The following is a 20,600-nucleotide window of genomic DNA, read 5'->3' as shown; positions in this document are numbered from 1 at the left end:
CTGGGCTGGAGAGTGGTGGACGAGTGGTGGACGGGATGTCGTCATCTAATTTCTTATGGACTTTTTTTTGCACTTTCTATACTCTTTCTTACTTTTGTTTTCTTAAATGCTGCGGTGACTCCTGAATTTCCCCTCGGGGATAAATAAAGTATTTTCTATTCTATTCTATTCTATTCTATTCTACTCTGCCTTCAGGTATTCTCTCTGTTGCTGTGTTAGCACGACTAGCTCGTCCATCTTATTGGAGATAGATCTTATGTTCTCAATAACCATGGATGGAGGGACAGGTCCATGTTGTCACTTCTTAGCTCACACCTGAGAACCAGCACGTCATCCTCACCTTCTTCTCCTCACCTTGTGGGAAATCACCAGGCCTTGCTCTAGTTAGCATTGACATGTTACAGGCTGCTAACAGCTGATTTCACATGTAAACAATGCGGCCGTGGTTACATGTAGGATCTCCAGACAAACACAGGAGAAAAAGTAGTAAAAATATCACTGAGTACATAACTATATACATTATATTTGGTATGTAAAACTTTCATCCTGCCAGTCAAAAGTGCAAACAAGTTTAAAGTAAAAATCTAAAGTTTAGGACAGTCGTAGGTTCTGCTACAACTAATTCAGAACACAACAAAAATATTTCACGTTTCAAATGTTTCATGTGCCACAATAAAATCACACGTGGAAATATTTTGGGTCTTTTTTCCCTCTTATTTATCAGGAAACTGTGGCTGAAGAACACTGACCTAACAAACTGATTAAACACAAGGGCTCACAAAAGCCTGACCAGCTATAACCATGGCTCGCATTTAACTGAGCTGACTGAAGAGATACCAACAGCAAATGTAGAATACTGTAAACAAGCCCATGGGAAACAACAAACTTTACCTGTGTGAGATAGCCCACAGTTAACATGGCTGACCTTAAAGACTGCCCACATTAAACATGGTCTACTGCAAAATTTCCACAGTGAACTTGTACTTTAAAGTTTCATAAGTAGCTATGTCCAATCTCAACACTGCTCACAATAAACATGTTTGAAAGTCTCCATGGAAAATCATTTGATGGTGAAAAACTCATGATGACTTCAGAGAATGAAATGCTGGACTTAAGCCACCTGCATTAACATAAAACCTTGTGTTTTTTGTAATTTCTGTCTGATAATATTACAGTGCTATAGACATATACTTGTTTGCATACCATAACCAACAAATACTGCTGTAAAATTGTTTCGGTTTACTGGTCATTAAAGTTTTCACTGTATTAACACTTTACTGGATATCACTTATCACTGGATGTTTTAAACTGATGTCATTTTTCCCTCGGCAGTTATCGTTGGTATTATCAGTCTAATAATAATCAGGCAAAGTGATTTGTTGATATTTAACTTCTTTGTTGAAACTGCATTTAAAGTATTTCACCTGTTAAAGTTCAAACAAAAAACATACACAAGCATTGCAAAGAATAATCATCTCTGTATCAGTGGATATAAAGATCCTACATGTATAGCTTGTGTCTTATATACACTTCTTGCAATTTCGAAAACTGTCAGGAGCGACGTTATTTAAAACTGCTTATTAACACGTTGCTTACAGTAGCTACATTTACATGGACCCAAATATTCCGCTTGCATTTGGTTTATTTGCTCAAACGTAAAGAATTTAACCTTTGTATACACCTTATTCTGAAAGAAAAGTGCCAATCCGAATGGACATTTAATCGGTTTCACAGGGGTGGAATATTCCTTTCCCCAAACCGATTGAGGTATCATGCATCCACTAAAACATATCTCAGATATGATGTAAGATGCAACTAGAGGCGTTCCTCAACTTTAAAAATGGCGGCGAGCCATCAGCACTGGACTGCTGCAGAAAGTGATGTTTACGTTTTTCTGCGCATGCCCCATTGACTATTTTGTTTGATTATAGCGGTGCATGTAGACCAGAGATTGGAATATTCCTTTCCATGTATACTATTGTTTTTGGAAAAGTCATTCAGAAAGATTCCATTTAAAAAGACAAAAAACTCCTCATGTAACCGTTAGAGCCCGACCGATTAAACGGGCCGATTATGCCTGTCACCGATTAATCAACATCGGCCAAAATGTAGCCGATTATAAAAAAAAAGTTGCTCCGTGGAGATTCTGTCACTTCCGTTCCTGTGTGTCTGTGTGTTGGGCTGCACACTGCCCGAGTGCCCGCCCCCTCCGTCCACCATTATCTCATCTAAGACTATAATACGACGTTTTAACACGTGAAAGTTGCTTTTTTGAGAGATAAACAGAGATAAATGGCACTGTTAATTCACACGTCCACCATTATCTAATGTAAGACTATAATACGACGTTTTAACATCGTGTTAGTTGCTCATTGTGTGTTTACAGTTTTATTTTTTTTATACTTACTGTGTTTACAGTTTGACTTCTTTACTTATTATTGTGTTTACAGCTTGTTCTTATTTATCATTGGTTTACACTACAGTTCTTATGTTGACAGTTTTATAATTCAAGTTCCTTGTTTTAATTTATTAGTGTTCTGTCTCTGTCTTGAATCATATGGGTACTATAATAATTTGTGTTCATATACAATATATATCCTGTGTATATCAATGAATTAATAATATATATCAGCCGATATATCAGATATTGGTCAATATATCTGATATCTGCCGATATATTGGATATCAGTTTTTTTTTGCCCCTGGTATCGGCCCCAAAAATCCCATATCGGTCGGGCTCTAGTAACCGTGGCTAGTGAAACACTTCCTCTACTGGACAAGGTGGGGGCAATCTCAGAGGGCAGGACATGATGTAAAAGGGACGCTGCAGTAGTCACTGACTCACTCTATGATGACAGTTTAAGTCATTCTATCGATGCTGTGTGTAATTGGATGTATTCACAGTTACTAAAACAAGTGTAAAGAGCATGCTGGGAAGAGAAAGGATGGTGGAATAGTATCAGTACTGCACAAAGATCACACTGGTCAAGTGATATAAACACTATCACCCTGCCCACTCTCTCCTGGTGAATTTTCTTGGCTTTCACCTGCTGTGTTCACACATCAGCTCACCCTGACTTCTTGGGGATTTTTTTTTACTGTGAGGATACATATGTAGCTTGGCCTGCAAAACTTCGAGAAACATCCAGGAGTTTAGTGTATGTGTGATGAGCTGACCTCCCATTTTTATCACTGTACGTGGGGATTTAACTGTAAAGGTCTTACCTGCTTTAAGTTCAGGCAGAACTGTGTCACCTTTGGAAGAACTAAATCAGGAGCTGAATTCAGTTTCCACTATTTCAGGACCCTCAGGGATTTAGCAGCTACAGTGGAGCTGCAGCACTGATCCAAATATGATGAAACAAAGGAAAAGTTTATAAAGACAGCTGGGACCTGCAGTCTCTGAGGGTCTAAGTGAGCATGTTACCTGTATGTATCATGTGTGTGTGTCCCTGAGCTGCACAAAGGACAGGACAGGTGTGTTTTATCAGGTGACAGACTAGAGAAACAGACAGGAGAAAAGAACAGGGACCAGGATGTAAAAACCGAGCTGTAACAGTGTCAAGAGGATCAGAAACAGAGTGCTGAAGATGATATAAATATTACTATGACAGGCTGACATCCCACAGTAACAGTACACCTGAATAACACACAACAACAGATGAGGGGAGGAGTGGCACTGGGTTATCTGAGCTACCTACTCCTATGATCCACCTTAAGTTACCTGTAACTCGTGAACCACACACTGGAGCAGTCTGCACAAAATAAAGAAATTACAGCTATGTAATATTTATAGTGACAGAAGATCTGCACTCTGATTGGAGGAACACTTTTTAATTTTGGACAGTCATGTCAGTAAACTTTGAACTTATGAACACCCCAGCCTTCTCTAGTTCAAATAAAACCATGTGGACATAGTAGTGTCTCCACTCCAGGGGGGCTGGTGTTGTCCCACAAAGAAAATGAACGGTAAGACAATGCAATGTCATCCTTTGGTTTACCTAGCAACAGATGATGAAGCCTTAAATCAGCTCCGGCTGAATGTAGGAGTGTTATTGGGGGCACAGAGGAACTATCTCAGTTTTACCTGTGCATCAAGTGAACTTTCAGCAAACAAAAACAAAAAAATGAGCACAGAAAGTGAAATCCTTTACATTCTGAGAAAATTAAAGTCAAAAATATTTTTTTTACATTCAACATGAAGTGTTTTCTGTATTTAAACCATCCCATCACACACAGGAAAACTGTTACTCAGCAATTCTTTGCTCACTGATTTTTATAACACATAAAAAGTGAAACTATTTCAAGTTATATATATTTTTAATCATGTATTAACAGTTAGTAGAACTATGGATGCACCATATCACATTTGTGCTGAAATCAGATACATTGATGATAGATTAATGATGAATGTGTTTGCTTTGTAATATTGACATCGACAGTTTCCCACACTTAAAAATATTTCCATACAGCAGACATTTTGAAGTTTAATGTTGGAGGGCATGCTGTTATAACTTATGTGCCACCTTGTCTGTCGTACACATGAGCACAAATTATTATGACTGCTAATACAGATAAGCAACGTTTTAAGCTTTTATATATTGATGTAAAAGAAATGTGAATTTGAATTTTTGTAGTTTTGAAAACGTAACTATTCCTGACAAACCGAAGCTCTCTGAAGCTTGATTAATAATAAGAAAGTGTGGAGGAAGAACTTCTATGAGATTTCTTGCAGACACTCTTACTGAAACGCAGGGCAATTTTGTTGGGAGGCAAGACATGGCCACAAACTGTCAGTTTGCAATCCAAAGTGCCCCAAAACAAACCTGTTTCCATTCACCAGTTTTGCAAACTAATGTCCCACATCCAATGTGTTTTTTTTTTTTTTAGAAATAAGCCCTGTTTGAGCTCAACAGGTTTAAAAGTTGGGCTTTGAGTCATAAATATTAACAGTAAAAGCACCATAAACATTTTCTGATTGTGTCCTTTTTTCTTGGTCACTGGAGTCAGAAAAGTTATAGCAGGCAAGTTAAGCCAACTAATAAGAAACAAGGCCCACCGTCGGTGGGATGCTGTTTGCAGGGATGGAGAACTCATACAGGCCTACCTAATACTGCTGACTTAGTGGATCTGCAGATGTTAGCAATCTCACCCTCATTATCACTTTCAGTAAACTCCTAAAATGTTGCTGGTGGGCTGCAAATGTGAACAAAACTTTCACTCTGACTTCACCTAGTTTATGCTGTCAGCACCCTTAACACAACTTCAGTGTGAAGCCAAAGTAAGAACACAGCAGGACACATCCAGTTTAAAATCACATGGTGCAGGAGATGATCAGGTTTATATCATGTGAGTGACAGAGTGATATGTCCAGGGAGGAATAAAAGTAAATGGGCATGAGGAAAAAACATTTTTAAGGTGGAATGAAATGGATAAGATGGCTACACATTTACCTTTTTTTCAGGTAGCTTCGAGACGGGAAACGTAAAATAATGATCATGACAGTGTAGGTCTCTGATGCTTCCTCCTCCATTGTGTTACAAGCATCAATTCTCACAGACAATTTTTGATGCCAAATAGGGCTGCAGCTATCGAATATTTTAGTATTCGAGTATTCTACTGAAAATCCAATCGATTAATCGAGTAATCGGATGAAATACATTTTTGTTTAGTTAAAGAGCAGTTATTTTTCAAATGAAAATTTTTCTCTATAAGAAATAGAATTTTCTGATACAGTATGTCAATATGAGCACTTGCTTTGGTAGCTCCAAAATTTGTAAACACACTTTGACACATTTTTTGTGCCTTGTAAATCTCATCAAATGTTGCGGCCCCAAATGGCACCCGTTTCGTAGAAAGACCCATTAGTCTCCAAACTCCAGAAGAGAAGCTAGATTTGTTTCCAGTTGCTATTTTGTATAAGAGGTAGCTTGAGGGGTCTGAAAACTCTCTTAATATGGCCTCAGCTCTATTTGAAATACCACTCTTTGATCTTTTTAAAATTGAACGATTCCTTGAGGCGGAGAAAATTACTCGAGTAATTTTTGTTATCGAGTACCTCGAATCATTCGAGAAATCGTTTCAGCTCTAGTGCCAAACCTTCAAGCTGTGACAGACTTCTAATAGCAAGTAACTTGCAGAATTGTGGAGCACAGGTCTTTAAAGTTTTTTGGTGGATAGCCGTATGTGAAAGAGGCTTTAGAAACAGTCCATTCTCCTGTTATTGCCAGTTAACCAAGGCTGCTTGAAAATATTAGCTGCTGACAGTTGGAAGTGTTACATGTTACTACATGCACAAGGATAGTTAAAGTTATCTTTGACCTACAAATTGCCATTAGAATATTTGAGTTTTGCCCAGTGGATGTGTTTGGTGAGCTTTGTATGTTGTTGATAATGTCAAGTTTGCAACACTGAGTGTGTTCAGAAAGGAGTATGGAAGGAAGCAAAAGAAGAAGGAGGTGTGACAGGAGTTCATGATAAATTCAGAGTAAGTTCTGAGGATGATGTTCCTTAGCATGGACACACACACACACACACACACACACACACACAAACACAGAGAGGGAGAGTCTGAGCTTGTTGTCACAGCTGTGCTGTCAGCCAGAGAACAACCCTATTGGCTGTTTGTGGCCAAAAGACACAAAAAGAAAACCTCTCCAGAGGCACAACAGGGCCAAAAATGTACTTAACATGTATCAGAGAGATGGATCCTCATACTGAGGGTTTGACACTCCCACAGGCTCCTCCCAGTACTCCCAGTCTGAGATTCAGTTTATAAGGTGTGACCAGATATTCCCATCTATTTTTGAGCAACTGATGAACACCCTTGTGCATGCTGTGGTGTGATCCTGAGCAGTGCTGCACAGCTGCAGATGGTAAATATAATCACAGATATCTTACAGCAGTCATACATGCTCGGCTGGTGCTGATGCTGAGCCGTTGTGGCTCACTGACGCCGTTGTGGAAAGGGTCAGTTCCTCCAGCTGGTCACAGGTGTTTTTCACACTAAAATCTACTGGTGTCTGACAGGAGCTGAGCAGCAGGTTCAGCTCATCGGCTTTTATGATGAACATGATGAGCATAGCACACACACACACACACACACACACACACACACACACACACACACACACACACACACACACACTCCTCACTATTTAAACTGAAGTGAAGAAATCATAGAAAATAAGGCAGATCTGGGCTATTATTTCCGACCACTGACCACAGAAACAACCCAACATGAGTTGAACATAGGAAATACACACACAACAAAGCTCGCTGTGTTAGGCTCGATGAAGCAGCAACTATTTCTTGTCCATTTTCACTACCTCCTTTTGTACCTAGCAGGCACACCTGCACTGGTCTGTAACATTTCTACCTGAGGAAACATGTGCTTTAGCTCTTCTGAAATGCTCCATCCAGGCCGATAAATGGCCATAATGAAATTTTAGCAGGGGCAAATGACTGAGCAAACAAAACCATGCTCACTGCGAGCCAGGATGTGAGGTGAGCAGACAAAATATTCATTGAAAAATAAAGAAATGCAGAAGCATACGGAGGGTTAAGACCCGCTTTAAGAGAAGAAATCATCTGAACCTAAGGGAGGTGTGACAAATCAAAATCTATGACAGATCTCCTCATTATGGTCGCCTCCAATTTCAGGCCCCATCCTCTGAACACAAACTGGACCACAGAGACCCAAAACAGACAGAGGGGAGATGTCAAGTCATGGTTCCTCCGCCTGTTCATCAGCTCTGGTCTCATCACAGCCCTGTTCCCTCCCCGGAGACAGCCATCTCCCGGCAGCAGAGCCTGTGTCCCTGTACTCCAGGGCAGGGTAGGGGCTGGGGCTGCTGCTGCTGCTGCGGTGGCTAAGCTAGCGGCTAGCGTTAGCTGCCACAGCAGATGAAATGCTGCAGATGTGCAGAGGACAGTCGGGGGTTGCTGGCTGCTTACACACATAAAGGCATCACATCAGGATGAGCCAGCTACCTGCTGTATACCTGAGGATATATATCAACACGTTTGCATCATGTAGCAGCACATCCATCTATCTCCATCCCTCCCTCCGGTTCAAGATGCCGACTGAGCGAACCGGAGGGAGGGATGGAGCCCGGCTGCTGAAACTTGCCCAGATACACACACTGATGGCATCAATCATGAGCCTGTTTATGGGCAGCCTCACACTGCTGGTTGTTAGAAAGGGCTCAGTCACAGGGTGAAGCAGGAGGACAGGGCGGATAACGGCACACCTGGAGGACATTACATGCCGCTAAAACGTTATGAGTCCATCATCATGGTGCATGCACGGCTCCGTTACTGTACATGTACAGCCTCACAGCACGGTGCATTGTCCGGCAGGGACGGTAACACACCTTTTTCACCGAGCCCAACCTTCTCCTGTCCCCGGAGCCGTCTAACCACCAGCGGAGCAGCGGGGACACGGGGCCGAGGGACAAGGGGCCGGGTGCCGGGCGGATAACGCAGGCTCCTCTGACTGCCTGTCCAGCCCCTCTCTCTTGCACACACACACACACACATATACGCGCACACACACAAACACACACACATAGACACACACCTCTCACATTCATACACATTTAAACATGAATAAAAAAGGTCTCGGACCGGCGGGGTCTTACCTCAGGCGGTGTGTCGAACCGAGTCCCGCGGAGCAGCCATGTTCAGTCTGTCTCCCTCCGTCCACACGAACCGAGCCCCCTCCCCCGGGTCAGCCGCCCCTCTCCCACACCACAGATCCAGATAACGTGTTCTAGGGTGGTTTGCCGATAAAAATCCCGGTGAGATTAATGTCCACTCAATTTGCCTTATTTTCTGGAGCTCAAGGAGCGGGACGTGGATCAGGACCGATCCCCGGTGCAGCACGACCAGCCGAGCCTGAGGGGAGGAGGGCAGCCCGCCGCCTCGACCGCCGCGGACCCCCGAGCTCAGTCTCTTTCTTTTCAGAAAACTTAACTCTCTAAATCGATATTTATTCTCAGATACACAAGAGTGCATCCACCTTATCAGCAGACGGCGGGCAGGATAGATGAGCTCGCCCGACAGCTTTTTAAATTAATTTAAAAGGCAAGAAGCTAACATTAGCTAGCTAGCATTTAGCTAGCATGCTAGCTGTCTAATAAAACACTGCCATTGAATCTGGAGGAAGACAGTCCGCTCACTGCAGGCTGCTGGGCGGGTAACGGCCGGCCGAAGGGCCGCTGGACAACACGAGTGGACGCTTAGAAAAATTAAAATTATTTAATGAGGCAGAGCTACAGCTAGCTGTGTGCTGCCAGCCCCTCCGTGATGGTAATATCGGTCAGAGAGGGGCTGCATTGAGAGCGCGCTCCCGACATCAGGCAAGTACGGCCCCGCGCGCCCCCGAGACATTTCCCACAAAATGGCTGCCAAAACAAATCCACCGCGGACAGTTAGACCAGAAACTCTTCAAAGGAGACTTTTAGACGCTGCGTTGGCTTCTAATACATGACTCACAACACCAAGATTTGTATTTAAAATTTAAAGAAAAAAAGATTGCGCAAATAGAAGGGGCCACCATTGTATGACAGCAGTGATTTATCTATCTGTTTATCTCTAAAAGATCAAGAGGCCCGTTTGTCCCCCTTCATGAAAGTTTCGCATGGTGTGTCAAAGAATACAACCTTTCATAAACAAGAATAGTACATATTTTATTAAAACAAAGTTATCCATCAGGTCAAAAAACAATCTTTTGAGAATAAACTGTTGTAACTTACAACCATTCTTCTTCATAAAACACAAAAATTATAATCCTAGTCTGATAGAACTAGTCAGTGAAAAAGTCACTATGAGTATATTTGTCTGTACACACTAAGGGTCAAGTAAACCAGCTCACCACCAAACATCTGCTTTCAAGCCTCCCTTTCAAAAGAGTGGGCATTATTGTATGGATGCAAAGCAATAATATGGACAAGTATCCTTACTGTACATCAGGTTTGACACATAACTTCCATGTTTCATACACATCATCTGGGGTGTGCGACGTATACATTTGGATTGTCCCAGTAACAGAAGCACATATTTCAAAAATGAGGGCTAGGGTGGGCAGAAAAAACATTTAAAATAAAGCTAATTTGTTAAGAGATGCATTCGGAGAACAGAGAGGGTTAAAAGAATCAAAATAAAAAGAACCAACTGAAGAAACACATTGCTTCAGGCAAAATTAACTGTTCATCCTGTCTGTGTAAACACTCCATGAACTTTTACATAATCTTCCTGGTGACAGATACACAGACCTGATACTCAGTGTATTCCATTAACAAAGACAGTCCAGCAGTTGGTCATTTATCAGTCAATCAATGGGGGTGGTGAAGATCATGAAGACATATACTCTCAAAACATAAAGCAGGTGTTGGTTGTAGATGGCCATTGATCTTTTGAGTCTCCGTCTCATTTCTTCACCTTGGGTGGAGGTCTGTGAAAAGAAAAAAAAACAGATGCAAGACATTGTTTGGGCAGTTGCTCAAGGTGGTGTGCTTTCAGTAGTGAGCCTATCACAATTTTTTAACTTGTGTTGGGACATGGCAAACCCATCCTACAGCTTCTGTCACCAAAGTCAGATTTCTGACTCCACTAACACTGAGCCATTTAAGACTCCAGTGAGAAACCTCTGTTTGGTGAGGATTTTGGGGCCCCCTGTAGATAAGTGGTAAAAATTTCATCCTGTTTTGTCTCTACGGCCACATGTATGACTTTGTGAATGTTTACCTTGAAAAGTGAGGCGAGGAGGTAGTTTTTCCAATGCACTAAGACTTAATCTGACACTCATCCTTAAGTAAGAGTTATAAGCAACAAAAACTACTCTGTAGAAGTAATTTATGTCTGATCATCTGTAGTGTTGATCATGTAGAGGCATGAGTGTTATTTCCAGTCTTGTTTTTGTTGTGACATCCCGCAAGTCTTCACAGGAGTTTTAAAAAATTCTGTAGATGAACTGTTTGACAGCTGACAGTTGGAGGTTAGGTTGATTTTTTTTTCATCAATTTGCAAACAAGTTTTATCCCTGTTTGTCTGAATGTGAGGTTAAAGATCACATCACAATTATATCATCTTACTGAAAAGGACAGCCAGATCATCAAGATCGGGATAAAACCTCACAGACATGTTGACATTGAGGCACCTCTAATTTCAAAACAAATGTGAACAATATTATTAAATTTACGAGCACTGGTCATCAGTTACTGGTATCAGCATCTCCAACGTCAAGTAAGCTGCAAGTGTTTTAAAATATCCTCTGGTACCTTAATGAACTTATCTTTAAAATATTGCACATGACTACAGGGAGACAGTAGTTACTTTGGCGGCTCATTTTTTTTCCAGCCAAGTTAAGCTAAAGGTAATGATTCTGTTCATATTTTTCCAGATTCTATTATAATTTAACTTTCCAGCATCATCTCCTGTCAATTTTCATAAGACGTAAAGCAAATTTTTCAGTAGATGCTCGTTAATACAAGGAGGAAGCTGTCATAACAGGAAGAAATCAAAGCTACAGAAACAGTGGCTAATAAGTTCACAATGAGCTAATCAATTTAAATCATGATGTTGTAAATAGTCTGGCCCACAGGCCAACCCTACATTAAATATTTCTGGGTCACTAGATTGTTTCGAGTGTGCCGTTTTCTGTATCATCTTGATTTGAAAATCTAAGTCCTGGTACAGGCTTTTGTAAAGACCTGCAACAGGTTTGCAATGACCCACTGTGCTGTAAATTACATCAACTTCATCACATCTGACCTGTGAGAAGAGCAGAAGACACAGTCATCTGCAGGTTTTCTTAACACACTGCACTCAGGTTTAAGTTACTGTATGTTGTTGAAGATTTAGCCCTCCAGATGACCACCAGATGGAGATGTTTCACACAGGTGATCCTGTAGAGCTCCCTTATAACCCAGTAACCAGCTGTGCTTCAGTCATTAAACCGCCACGTATCCACCACACCAAAAGAACTATAAGCTTTCAAAAAACTAGTCCTCAGTACACTTGAAAACAAAAACAGGCCACAATCTGAAGCTTTGACACATGAAAATGTTTACATAAAGGTTTTTTCAGAGCAGCAGTAACAGACTCTAAATAAAGTATGACATGAAAAACGTACTAATTATCAATGATTAAGCTTCATTGGAGACTCAGTGAATTGGATTTTTGTTAGCAATGTGGACTTGAGGCTTACAGAAAACAGCTGGAGTAAAGAAGGGCAGAAGATTTAAAGTCTGGATCCCTGCTGGGCTCCCAGCACTGAGAAGTCCCATAAGAGGCTTCAGGGAGATTAGGGAACAATTTAATCTACAGAATCAAATCCACTTTATACACAGACTAATCAATCTAATTTACAAAACTTTAAAAAACACCGAGACTAAATTCAAGAAAAAAAGGCTTTTATACTAAATCCTATCACAGTGACTGCAGGCTGAACAACCGTACAGGTAACTAAGCTTGATTGCAAATAGACGATCTTAAACACAACTACACAGCAGTGCAGAATCTGCATGTTACTTAATGAGACTACCCAAAATAGACCATTTCTTACAGACCAGTGCAGATTATATTCCAGGTAACTGTCCAATAAAGACAGATATTTGGATATTCTCTGTTATACAAGCTATTTTATAGAGAAGTGAAGATACAACAATCAAAAAAGAACAATAATCAGTTTGACTGAAATAAAAATATCCACCAAATGTTTCTACAGATGTGTTGATAATTGGCTTTTGTTTGTCAATGACTGCAGGTTCGACAATTTAAGTTATTGGATTCTTTTTTCCAAAGCAACGTACAACTCAAGCAAGAATTCAGACTGGAGGGAAAAACCTCGCAGAGTTAGTGCGACTAAGTGCTTGAAGAAGTTTGTTTGACAGCAGGTGCTGCCATCTAGTGCCAGAAGTAGTGTCCTTTTTTTCATTCCATTGAAATAATAGAACCACAACTAATTATTCAACATCAAGATTCTGCCAAATGACATTTGGGGTTTAAACTGTTGACCTGAAGGTTTCAGTTTATGCTCTTGAAAAAGTCGTTACGTACAGACTGATGCCACATGATGTGTTGCTGGGATGTGTGTGTACCTGTAAATGCCAACAACAACAGCGTGGTCTCTCTCGTATGGCTCCAGTGTGAGCTGCTCCTGTGGCTTCATGTTTTCAGCACTCATCTTCTTCACCTCTGATGCAAACACTGCTTCAGGAGCCGCGGTTGAGTCTATACAGTTAGCCTACAAGTGGAGCACAGGTACACTTAGCCAACAGGTAGAAAAACGGGTGGGGTTTCCCTGACAGGTTAAGAGAAAAGTAAAGTGGAGTTGTGTGGTACCTTAATGGAGATCACAAAGTGTCCTCCATTCTTCAGGAAGTTGTGAGCATTCAGAGCAACAATTCTGGTCTGATCAGGCTGAGCAACATCAGCAAAGATCACATCCACCATACCTGAGGAAACACCCACAGACAAAAGGCGTTAGTCATTAGATAACATACAACTTTCATAAAAATGACCATTAATCCTTGAAAGCCACATGTTGAAGTTAAATCAAGTGATGTCATGAGATCAGCTGTCTTAGCTAACTGAACACACAGGTTTTAATCAGGGGTGTACTGCAGGTCAAACTGAACTCCATGTTCTTCACAACAGACAGGCAATGCATGCAAACACCACAACTTCCATGACTCTTAGTGCTACCTACCAACAAGCATGCGGTATTTATGTGGGTGTCGAGCATCCTCGATGATAGGAATGATGTTTGTGCGTTTCTTTGCCACATTGAGGAGATCACGACCCGATCGATGAGAGAATTCCACGGCATAAACCAGACCTTCCTGTAACAGATACACAGATTACTGTAACACACCTTCCCGTAGTCAGCATTAAGATCATAAAGGATCAAAAAGTTTCAATTGGAACAGTTATCTTCAGGTTTGGTATTCATAACTGTATCTTTAAACCTGGACCCTTCTCACGGGGTCAAATCAGATGCACTCAATTGATCCACTGGTGGGTTAGTGTTGTGTTGACACAAACTTGCATATACAAACATCAAAATCCCACAAAAAAAACACAAACTAAGGCAGACTCCACAAAAAACACTCTTGTGTTCAGAGGGAAATTTCTATTTTTGTCAGTAGAGTCTGGTGAATTTAAATGGAAAACCTTATGAACCTAAAATGAACCAAGTTGGATTCTTCTGGAAGTGTTTTTACATAAACAGAACATTCAGCCTTTATGTTACTACTCTGTCCTAATACACAGAGACCAGTAATTTACATGCTTTAAACTGTGTTGTACTTCCGGCAAAAATACTGTTTCTGGCATGTGTCATCAGAGTAAACATGACAACATCAAATATAGTGCCTATAATTAGAAGAAAGAGGCCATAAGTGCAGGAAGTGCTTGTTGGAACCTCCCCTGGTCACGTCGGGGACTCTGGAGACCTCACTTGGAGGGTTTCTTGAATGAACCCAAAAAATTAACACTGGGTGTTAAGAATAAAGTCTGTGCAGTACTGACCGGTCCAACGATGTCTGACACATGGGACACTGTGGTTCCTGAAGCAGCTCCTAGGTACATGACCTTTGCCCCCGGCTTGATGTGGATCTGGTCGACTCCTCCCAAAATGGCTGCTGCCAGTTTGGACCTGAAAGGATTCCAGGCCCTGTACTCAGTCTTGATCTCTCCTTCCTAGAGAACACAGGATTAAAAGACATTTTACAAGGTGAGGACACAGCAGCAGAGACAGAAAGAAACCAATAGAGAGTCTGATGCAGACAATCAGCGGAGTCTCACCTCAACGCTCATCCTCTTCTCTCCGTACACCGACTCTCCCACCACCATGTTCTTTGTCACCAGAGCGTCTTCCTTTCCTCTGCAGATAAATACACCTGGACACACAGACGCCTCAGGTTAACTCATGGATAACACACTTTGCTAGGTGCATCCGATCACAGACAACTGCATTAGCCGATTTTTTTTTTTTTTAATTCAAAAGAACAATTTAAGAAACATTTGGAAAAATCTTCAGTTTTTGGACAGTGAAACAAACATATACACCCTAAACTTTGATCCAGAGAAAATTTAAAACCTTCATGTCTGTGAGGCTCCACGAGGACCTTCCTCCCTCCTCCAAAGCCTCCTCTTCCTCCACGACCTCCTCTTCCTCTTGGGGTACCTCTGCCACCCCCACGACCACGAAATCCTCCTCCATCTGGAGACTTGAATCCTCCACCTTTGAAAACATTTCCACATGATTTAAGACAAAACATGAAGATATTACTTTTGAACACTCACCACCAACGTTTCTCGGATCTCACCTCTTCCTCCCCTAAATCCTCCTCCACCACGTCCTCTGTCTCCAAATCCTCCTCGCCCTCCTCTGAACCCTCCACGTCCTCCTCCACCACCTCTTCCTCCTCTGTCTCCACGAGGACTGAACCCTGAAAGACAAACACAGAAACATCATGTCAGGTGACTGATGCCACAGGTGCTTGAAAGTCATATCAGAGTTTCCCTTGACCAACAGATGGGGGCAGCACAGAGTTCATACAAATCCTGTTTCCACCAAGCAGTCCGCTTTAGATCAGTACAGTTTGGCTCAGTTAATGACGCGGTCACACTGGCCAATCGTGCCGTGCCTAAGCATGCTTCAGCCGTAAAGGATGTTTGGAAAGGCCAGTGTGACCGCAACTGTGCAGTGCTCAAGCACGATTCCCTTCCGTGCTTCGGCACGATTTACTTCATGCACGAGCACAAGCATGCAGACAGCGCATGCGATCCATTATGTATAATCCCCGCGAGCGCATCTCACGACCATCATTTTAAAGAAGCAGGGGTGTTAGAGGGCTGTGTCGGGCAAAAACGATTTAATATAAGTCCCAAAGTCTCTCAAGTTGCTGCAGTGCTCTCTGTGTCTCATTGTGCTGGTTCTGATGAGATCACGCTTCATGTAAACAGACGCTTCACGGTGACGAAGGCGGGCCGTGCACGTGTCTGATACCTGCTAAAGTCTGGTTGATGTAGGGGTGTAGTGTGACCGCCAACCGTACTCTCCAGCTGGGGAACAGCGTTGCAGGGGGGCAATTGTGCTTAGGCACTGTACTTTTTGGATGGCCAGTGTGACCGCGCTCTAAGACTGATCCTATTCAGCCAACTGTGCCCCCTTGTGGTAAGCGGCATGGAAGCCAGGTAAGTTACACAATAGTGCGTCAGTGTGCCCTGCTACTAAATCAAAGAAGAAAAACTCAACAACAGTGGAAGACATCCAGCAATTCGTCCTTTTTTTGGTTGGCATGCAGAATAATCAAGATTTGTTTCAGAGAAGACTGTGATCCACCAGGAGAAATACAGATGCTGTTGCACTGTAAGTGACGATTTTTCTGACCAGTCAACAGTCTGCAGTGTTGCTTTCTAGGATTGAATTGGTTTAGTTGAGCACCCATACCAAAAAGTCCAAAAAAGTGGGAAGGAACCAAACCGCTTGGCGGAAACGGGGCCTTTCATACTGAAAAGACTGGTCTTTTTGGGCTCTTTAGGCTATCTCCCAGATAACCCATACAAAAAGAAAGATCAACAACAACAAAGAAGTAAAACAAGGACTTGGTAGTCTGTGAATGAATATGTCTTTACTTTTCTGTGGTTGCACAAAGACATTGGTAAGTGGTGCACATAACCTCTGAATGTTAATATGTTTTAAATCTGTACTGTAGAATACACCCCCAGGATTTTCACAAACAAACTGGGTTACAGACGACAACATTACAGTCTTACTTTAAAATAGAAACTCTGATTCTACATAGACACACGATGATGACTCTTTTGCATTCTTAAATGTTACCCCCACCAGTTACAACACCAGCAGACTTTCATTAAAGAAACCCTTTGGATGAATACTTTTTCAGGTTTTTAGGGCTGAAACTTGGCATGGTTTTATTCAGATGGGCAGGTTTTATATTGTTTTTAGGCTGGAAACTGTCTGTCAGATTTGGCAGCCCTGGCAACATGTGAAATAGCTTCAACAAAAGAATTGGAGACACAAACATTCTGTACTGTCTGCGACTGGCTTTCTTCCGACTCATCTTCACTTAGAGTCGAAGTATAATAAGTATAACATTTAGTGTATATTTTTGTTAATATTTTATATTTCACTTCTGCATGCAAAAATTTTATTTTAATATTCTTGATACAACTTCACTTATGCTCTGTTTTTTAACATCAGCCCCAACAGACCAAGACAAATTACTTGTAATGTAAAAACTAGTTGGCAATAAGCTAATTCTGATATTTTAAATGCTATGACTTGTTCCTGTGATGTGAATATTTTAAAAATCATTACAAGCTATTGTTATAAAGAACAGAGACAAAGCCTGGTAGTAACACAGGGGTCTCCAGTGGTGAGGCCATGTGGTGGATTTAAACTCCTCACCGTTTCTTGTAGGCACATGGACCAGTAACGAGACCTTCTCCTTACTAACTTAAAATCTGCTTCAATAAGAAAGATCCAACAATTTGGCATAGGGTGTTTCTGTTATTTGTAAGTTGAACAGATGTTATTTTCATGATCCATTACCCTGCTCTTCATTTAAGTTTATGTTATGTTGATGCTTTTTCAGTTACAACTACTGTGGGTGGGACAAGATACCGTTGTGGCTGTACTGCGTTGAGACGCAATTTCCATTGACCATTTAATCTAAAAGAGTTGTAAGCAAATGTTTGAATACGTCAATGCATAATTCGCAATAAACGACACGTTTTTAACACTATCACTGTAACATGCTAAAGTAGGTTACGTATCGTTGGTGTTGCTCTAAATCCACACACTAATGATATAACACTATGGCACCGTACTAGTGCCTGGTTTTGCATCATAACATTGTTCCTCTGGTGTTGTGAACCCTAACACTCCTGTTTGTGACCAAACTTTCAGGAGAACACATGGCTAACTTGGAGCTAACACAAGCTATGGATACATTAACAGCGTTAACCTCGTGGCAGAAAACACACAGCTACAACACACACCTCCCGTATGTGACCGGTAGAGTTCAACACGAAATATCAGGTCAAATTTAACATTTTGGTTTAATTGGAAGTCGAATATAGAAGGAGACGATCAAAGTAAAAGAAAAAAGTTCAACACGTGTGTTTACGTGCGCCGCGTGCTGCAGAGTAGCTGTTAGCTCGTGCTAACGGCTAAAAAGAGTTTCATCATAGTCTCAATATAAACACAACACATAAATAGCTTCACCGATCATCACAACATATATCGTAAACGCGTTTCATTATATTCCCTTGGTAATTCGTTACATGGTTTTTATATATGTCCGATTTGCAGCATGGCGATGTAGGCCGACACATACCATTCTTAAACTTTATGTACCGACAGAGGACAGATTAAAACAATACATTCATAATGCAAGATGTAAAAGAAAAATATAATCAGAGTCTTTTCTACTGTACCTGGTCTCATGTTGTCTGGAGCAAAGTGTTAATTTAAGTTTACAGTCTCTGCCGGCCCCCTCGCTGTCTCTTTCTGAACGGACAGACGCAGTGTGAGCACACGTGCTGCAGGTACTCTTCTTCTCCGTCTTTTACAGCTGCTGTGTGTTTCGTACAGATGGTCGCAGCAGCGCCATCTGCTGGAACGGAATGTTGCAGACTTTTAAATTATTTCAACGCTGTATGTTTATGTTTTACGTTTTAAACAGTCTATGTTTCAACGTCATAAATAAAGTTATGTACAAATAATGTGAAATATCTGTCCAAATGTCATGTTACCCTCCGAAAAAAGACGGAAACCGTTGTACACCTTCTTTAAGCCCTGTTAAATGACTCACGACCCCCATCAAATTAAGACCATGAACTGTGTAAAAAAGCCAAGAAAAATTTCCCCTTACATTTGTTTGCTAATGATGTCATGGAAATTTAAAACATTTTCTCAATTTATAAAGGAATATTTGGCAGAGATGGCAAAAGTACCCAGATTCCTTACTTCAGTAGAAGCAAAATACCTAAATGACTTGAGTAAAAGTGAAATGTAGGAGAGCCCTGGTATGGTTGTAAGACAGGAAGAGTTGTAACACCACCAATTCCACCAATCAGGGATATGATAGGAGTCATATGATCATTTTAATATTTACCCACTTCCATCCTGATCACACATGGTGATTGTCAGGGCTGGAAATGCAGATTCTATAGAGAAAAAAAATGATTTTGAGTTAAGAAAGACATTTTTTGGACTAAGACTAGGCCTATATTTTGTTTGGTATATATTATACTCCTCCATATAAAACCATTTGACTTATAACAAAATCAACTGTAGTTTTCAGGCAACATGTGATGCATTTTTCCCTTACTAATTGCAACCCACAATGCTAATACAGCTAGCTAAACACTGGCTGACAGGGGTGGGGTGGGGTGTAACACATCTTTTAAAAGTGTCACAAATATCCCCTTGTGTACAACTAAGTAATTTTTGTTGATTTTAATGATGTTACACAACGCCTAGGTAGTGGAAAAGAAAGACTGACAGAGGTGTGCCTGCAGATGTTTTTGAAAAAGCATCTGATGAAGTCACAAAGAGCGATAAGTCAGTCAGATCAGTCACTAAGGCACATGGGATCTGCCATGTTCCTACAAATCACTGCAGAAGCTGATGGTCCAGTAATGCCCAAGTGCAGGTTACTGGACCCGGTGATATCCCAAAGTAGGTTATTGGAGTAGCAGCAATGTTTTCTCTGAGGTACAGGAAGAAATGTTGCACCTCATAAAGATAAAAAGGTACTACCACAGGGTTACAAACAATCATTCATGACTTTAATTAAAAATACACACACCGTATATATACACACACACACACACACACACACACACACACACACACACACACACACACACACACACACACACACACACACACACACATTGTTTTCATTAGACCTACGTGTTCTTTACACAGTTACACTGTAGTCTTTGAGCATACATACTCTTGAGTCAAACAGGAAGTGAGTTGTAATCAGTTACAGAGAGACATTGTTCTATTTCAATAAACCTCTTTTTGAGGGGCCTGACCTCTGTTTTTGCTTTCTTTGTGAAACTACAAAATACCCCAGCTTTTGTTACAACCTACCCCAGTAGCGGGAAGGTTGTAACAAAGGACCACCATGCATTTGACATCACCTGATAAGGTCTGTGGTATTCTTGCAGAGTTTTGAATTGGTGCCACAGCGGTATATTCATAAATCATCACCTGTTTCTGCTTCATGAGGGACTGGTTTAGTGATTAGGGGGGTTGAAAAAAAATAAATAAATAAAAACACTCTGCTTTGGTCATCACTACCCTCATATAGTATGACCAGCTAGATGGCAAAACATTTAGAGGATTATCTAAAAAGTAATGGGAATAAAAAAATATATATATCTACTGGCCATTCTAAAAGAGTTAGAAATAAAAGTTTAGAGTAAAGAAAAGATGAGTTAAAGTCTGAATTTACTGTCAAAGGGATACAGTGAGCTTTAGGTTACTTTCAAAGAAAAACAGGATCAAGAAGCAAACATTGGAACAACCGGAGCTGGGATGAAGTGTA

At 41.1% G+C, this 20,600-nt stretch overlaps 2 protein-coding genes across 2 annotated transcripts in view; both read right to left on the bottom strand.

Annotated features, from left to right (window-relative positions):
• The window catches only part of dyrk1b (dual-specificity tyrosine-(Y)-phosphorylation regulated kinase 1B), a 53,616-nt gene extending 44,280 nt beyond the window's left edge, over nt 1-9,336 (bottom strand). Inside the window, exon 1 of the mRNA XM_074683379.1 lies at nt 8,643-9,336. The gene's annotated coding sequence lies outside the window, so the exon portion shown is untranslated. The remainder of the gene's footprint in view (nt 1-8,642) is intronic.
• Nucleotides 9,337-9,714: 378 nt separating this feature from the next.
• Nucleotides 9,715-18,617, bottom strand: fbl (fibrillarin). The gene is made up of 9 exons (XM_074682551.1): nt 18,475-18,617; nt 15,336-15,458; nt 15,107-15,250; nt 14,812-14,906; nt 14,536-14,706; nt 13,715-13,847; nt 13,348-13,460; nt 13,104-13,249; nt 9,715-10,456 (listed from the first exon to the last, which is right to left on the bottom strand). Exons 1-9 carry the CDS (start codon nt 18,482-18,484, stop codon nt 10,432-10,434), a joined length of 960 nt encoding a protein of 319 aa, XP_074538652.1. The 5' UTR covers nt 18,485-18,617; the 3' UTR covers nt 9,715-10,431.
• Between the last annotated feature and the right edge of the window lie 1,983 nt (nt 18,618-20,600).

This window comes from Halichoeres trimaculatus, unplaced genomic scaffold (assembly GCF_033239565.1).
Source record: "Halichoeres trimaculatus isolate MK-OKI-2021-1 unplaced genomic scaffold, fHalTri1.1 fHalTri1_scaffold_12, whole genome shotgun sequence".
NCBI lineage: Eukaryota > Metazoa > Chordata > Actinopteri > Labriformes > Labridae > Halichoeres > Halichoeres trimaculatus.
The sequence above is the reverse complement of the archived record's forward strand: the minus strand, read 5'-3'. Positions and strand labels throughout refer to the sequence as shown.

Excerpts from the sequence above, each read along its gene's own strand:
- fbl (XM_074682551.1), bottom strand. Across the intron at positions 15,251-15,335 it reads AGGATTTAGGGGAGGAAGAG|GTGGAGGATTCAAGTCTCCA; the intron begins GTGAGATCCGAG and ends ATGTTTTCAAAG. Across the intron at positions 13,250-13,347 it reads ACTTTGTGATCTCCATTAAG|GCTAACTGTATAGACTCAAC; the intron begins GTACCACACAAC and ends CTCCACTTGTAG.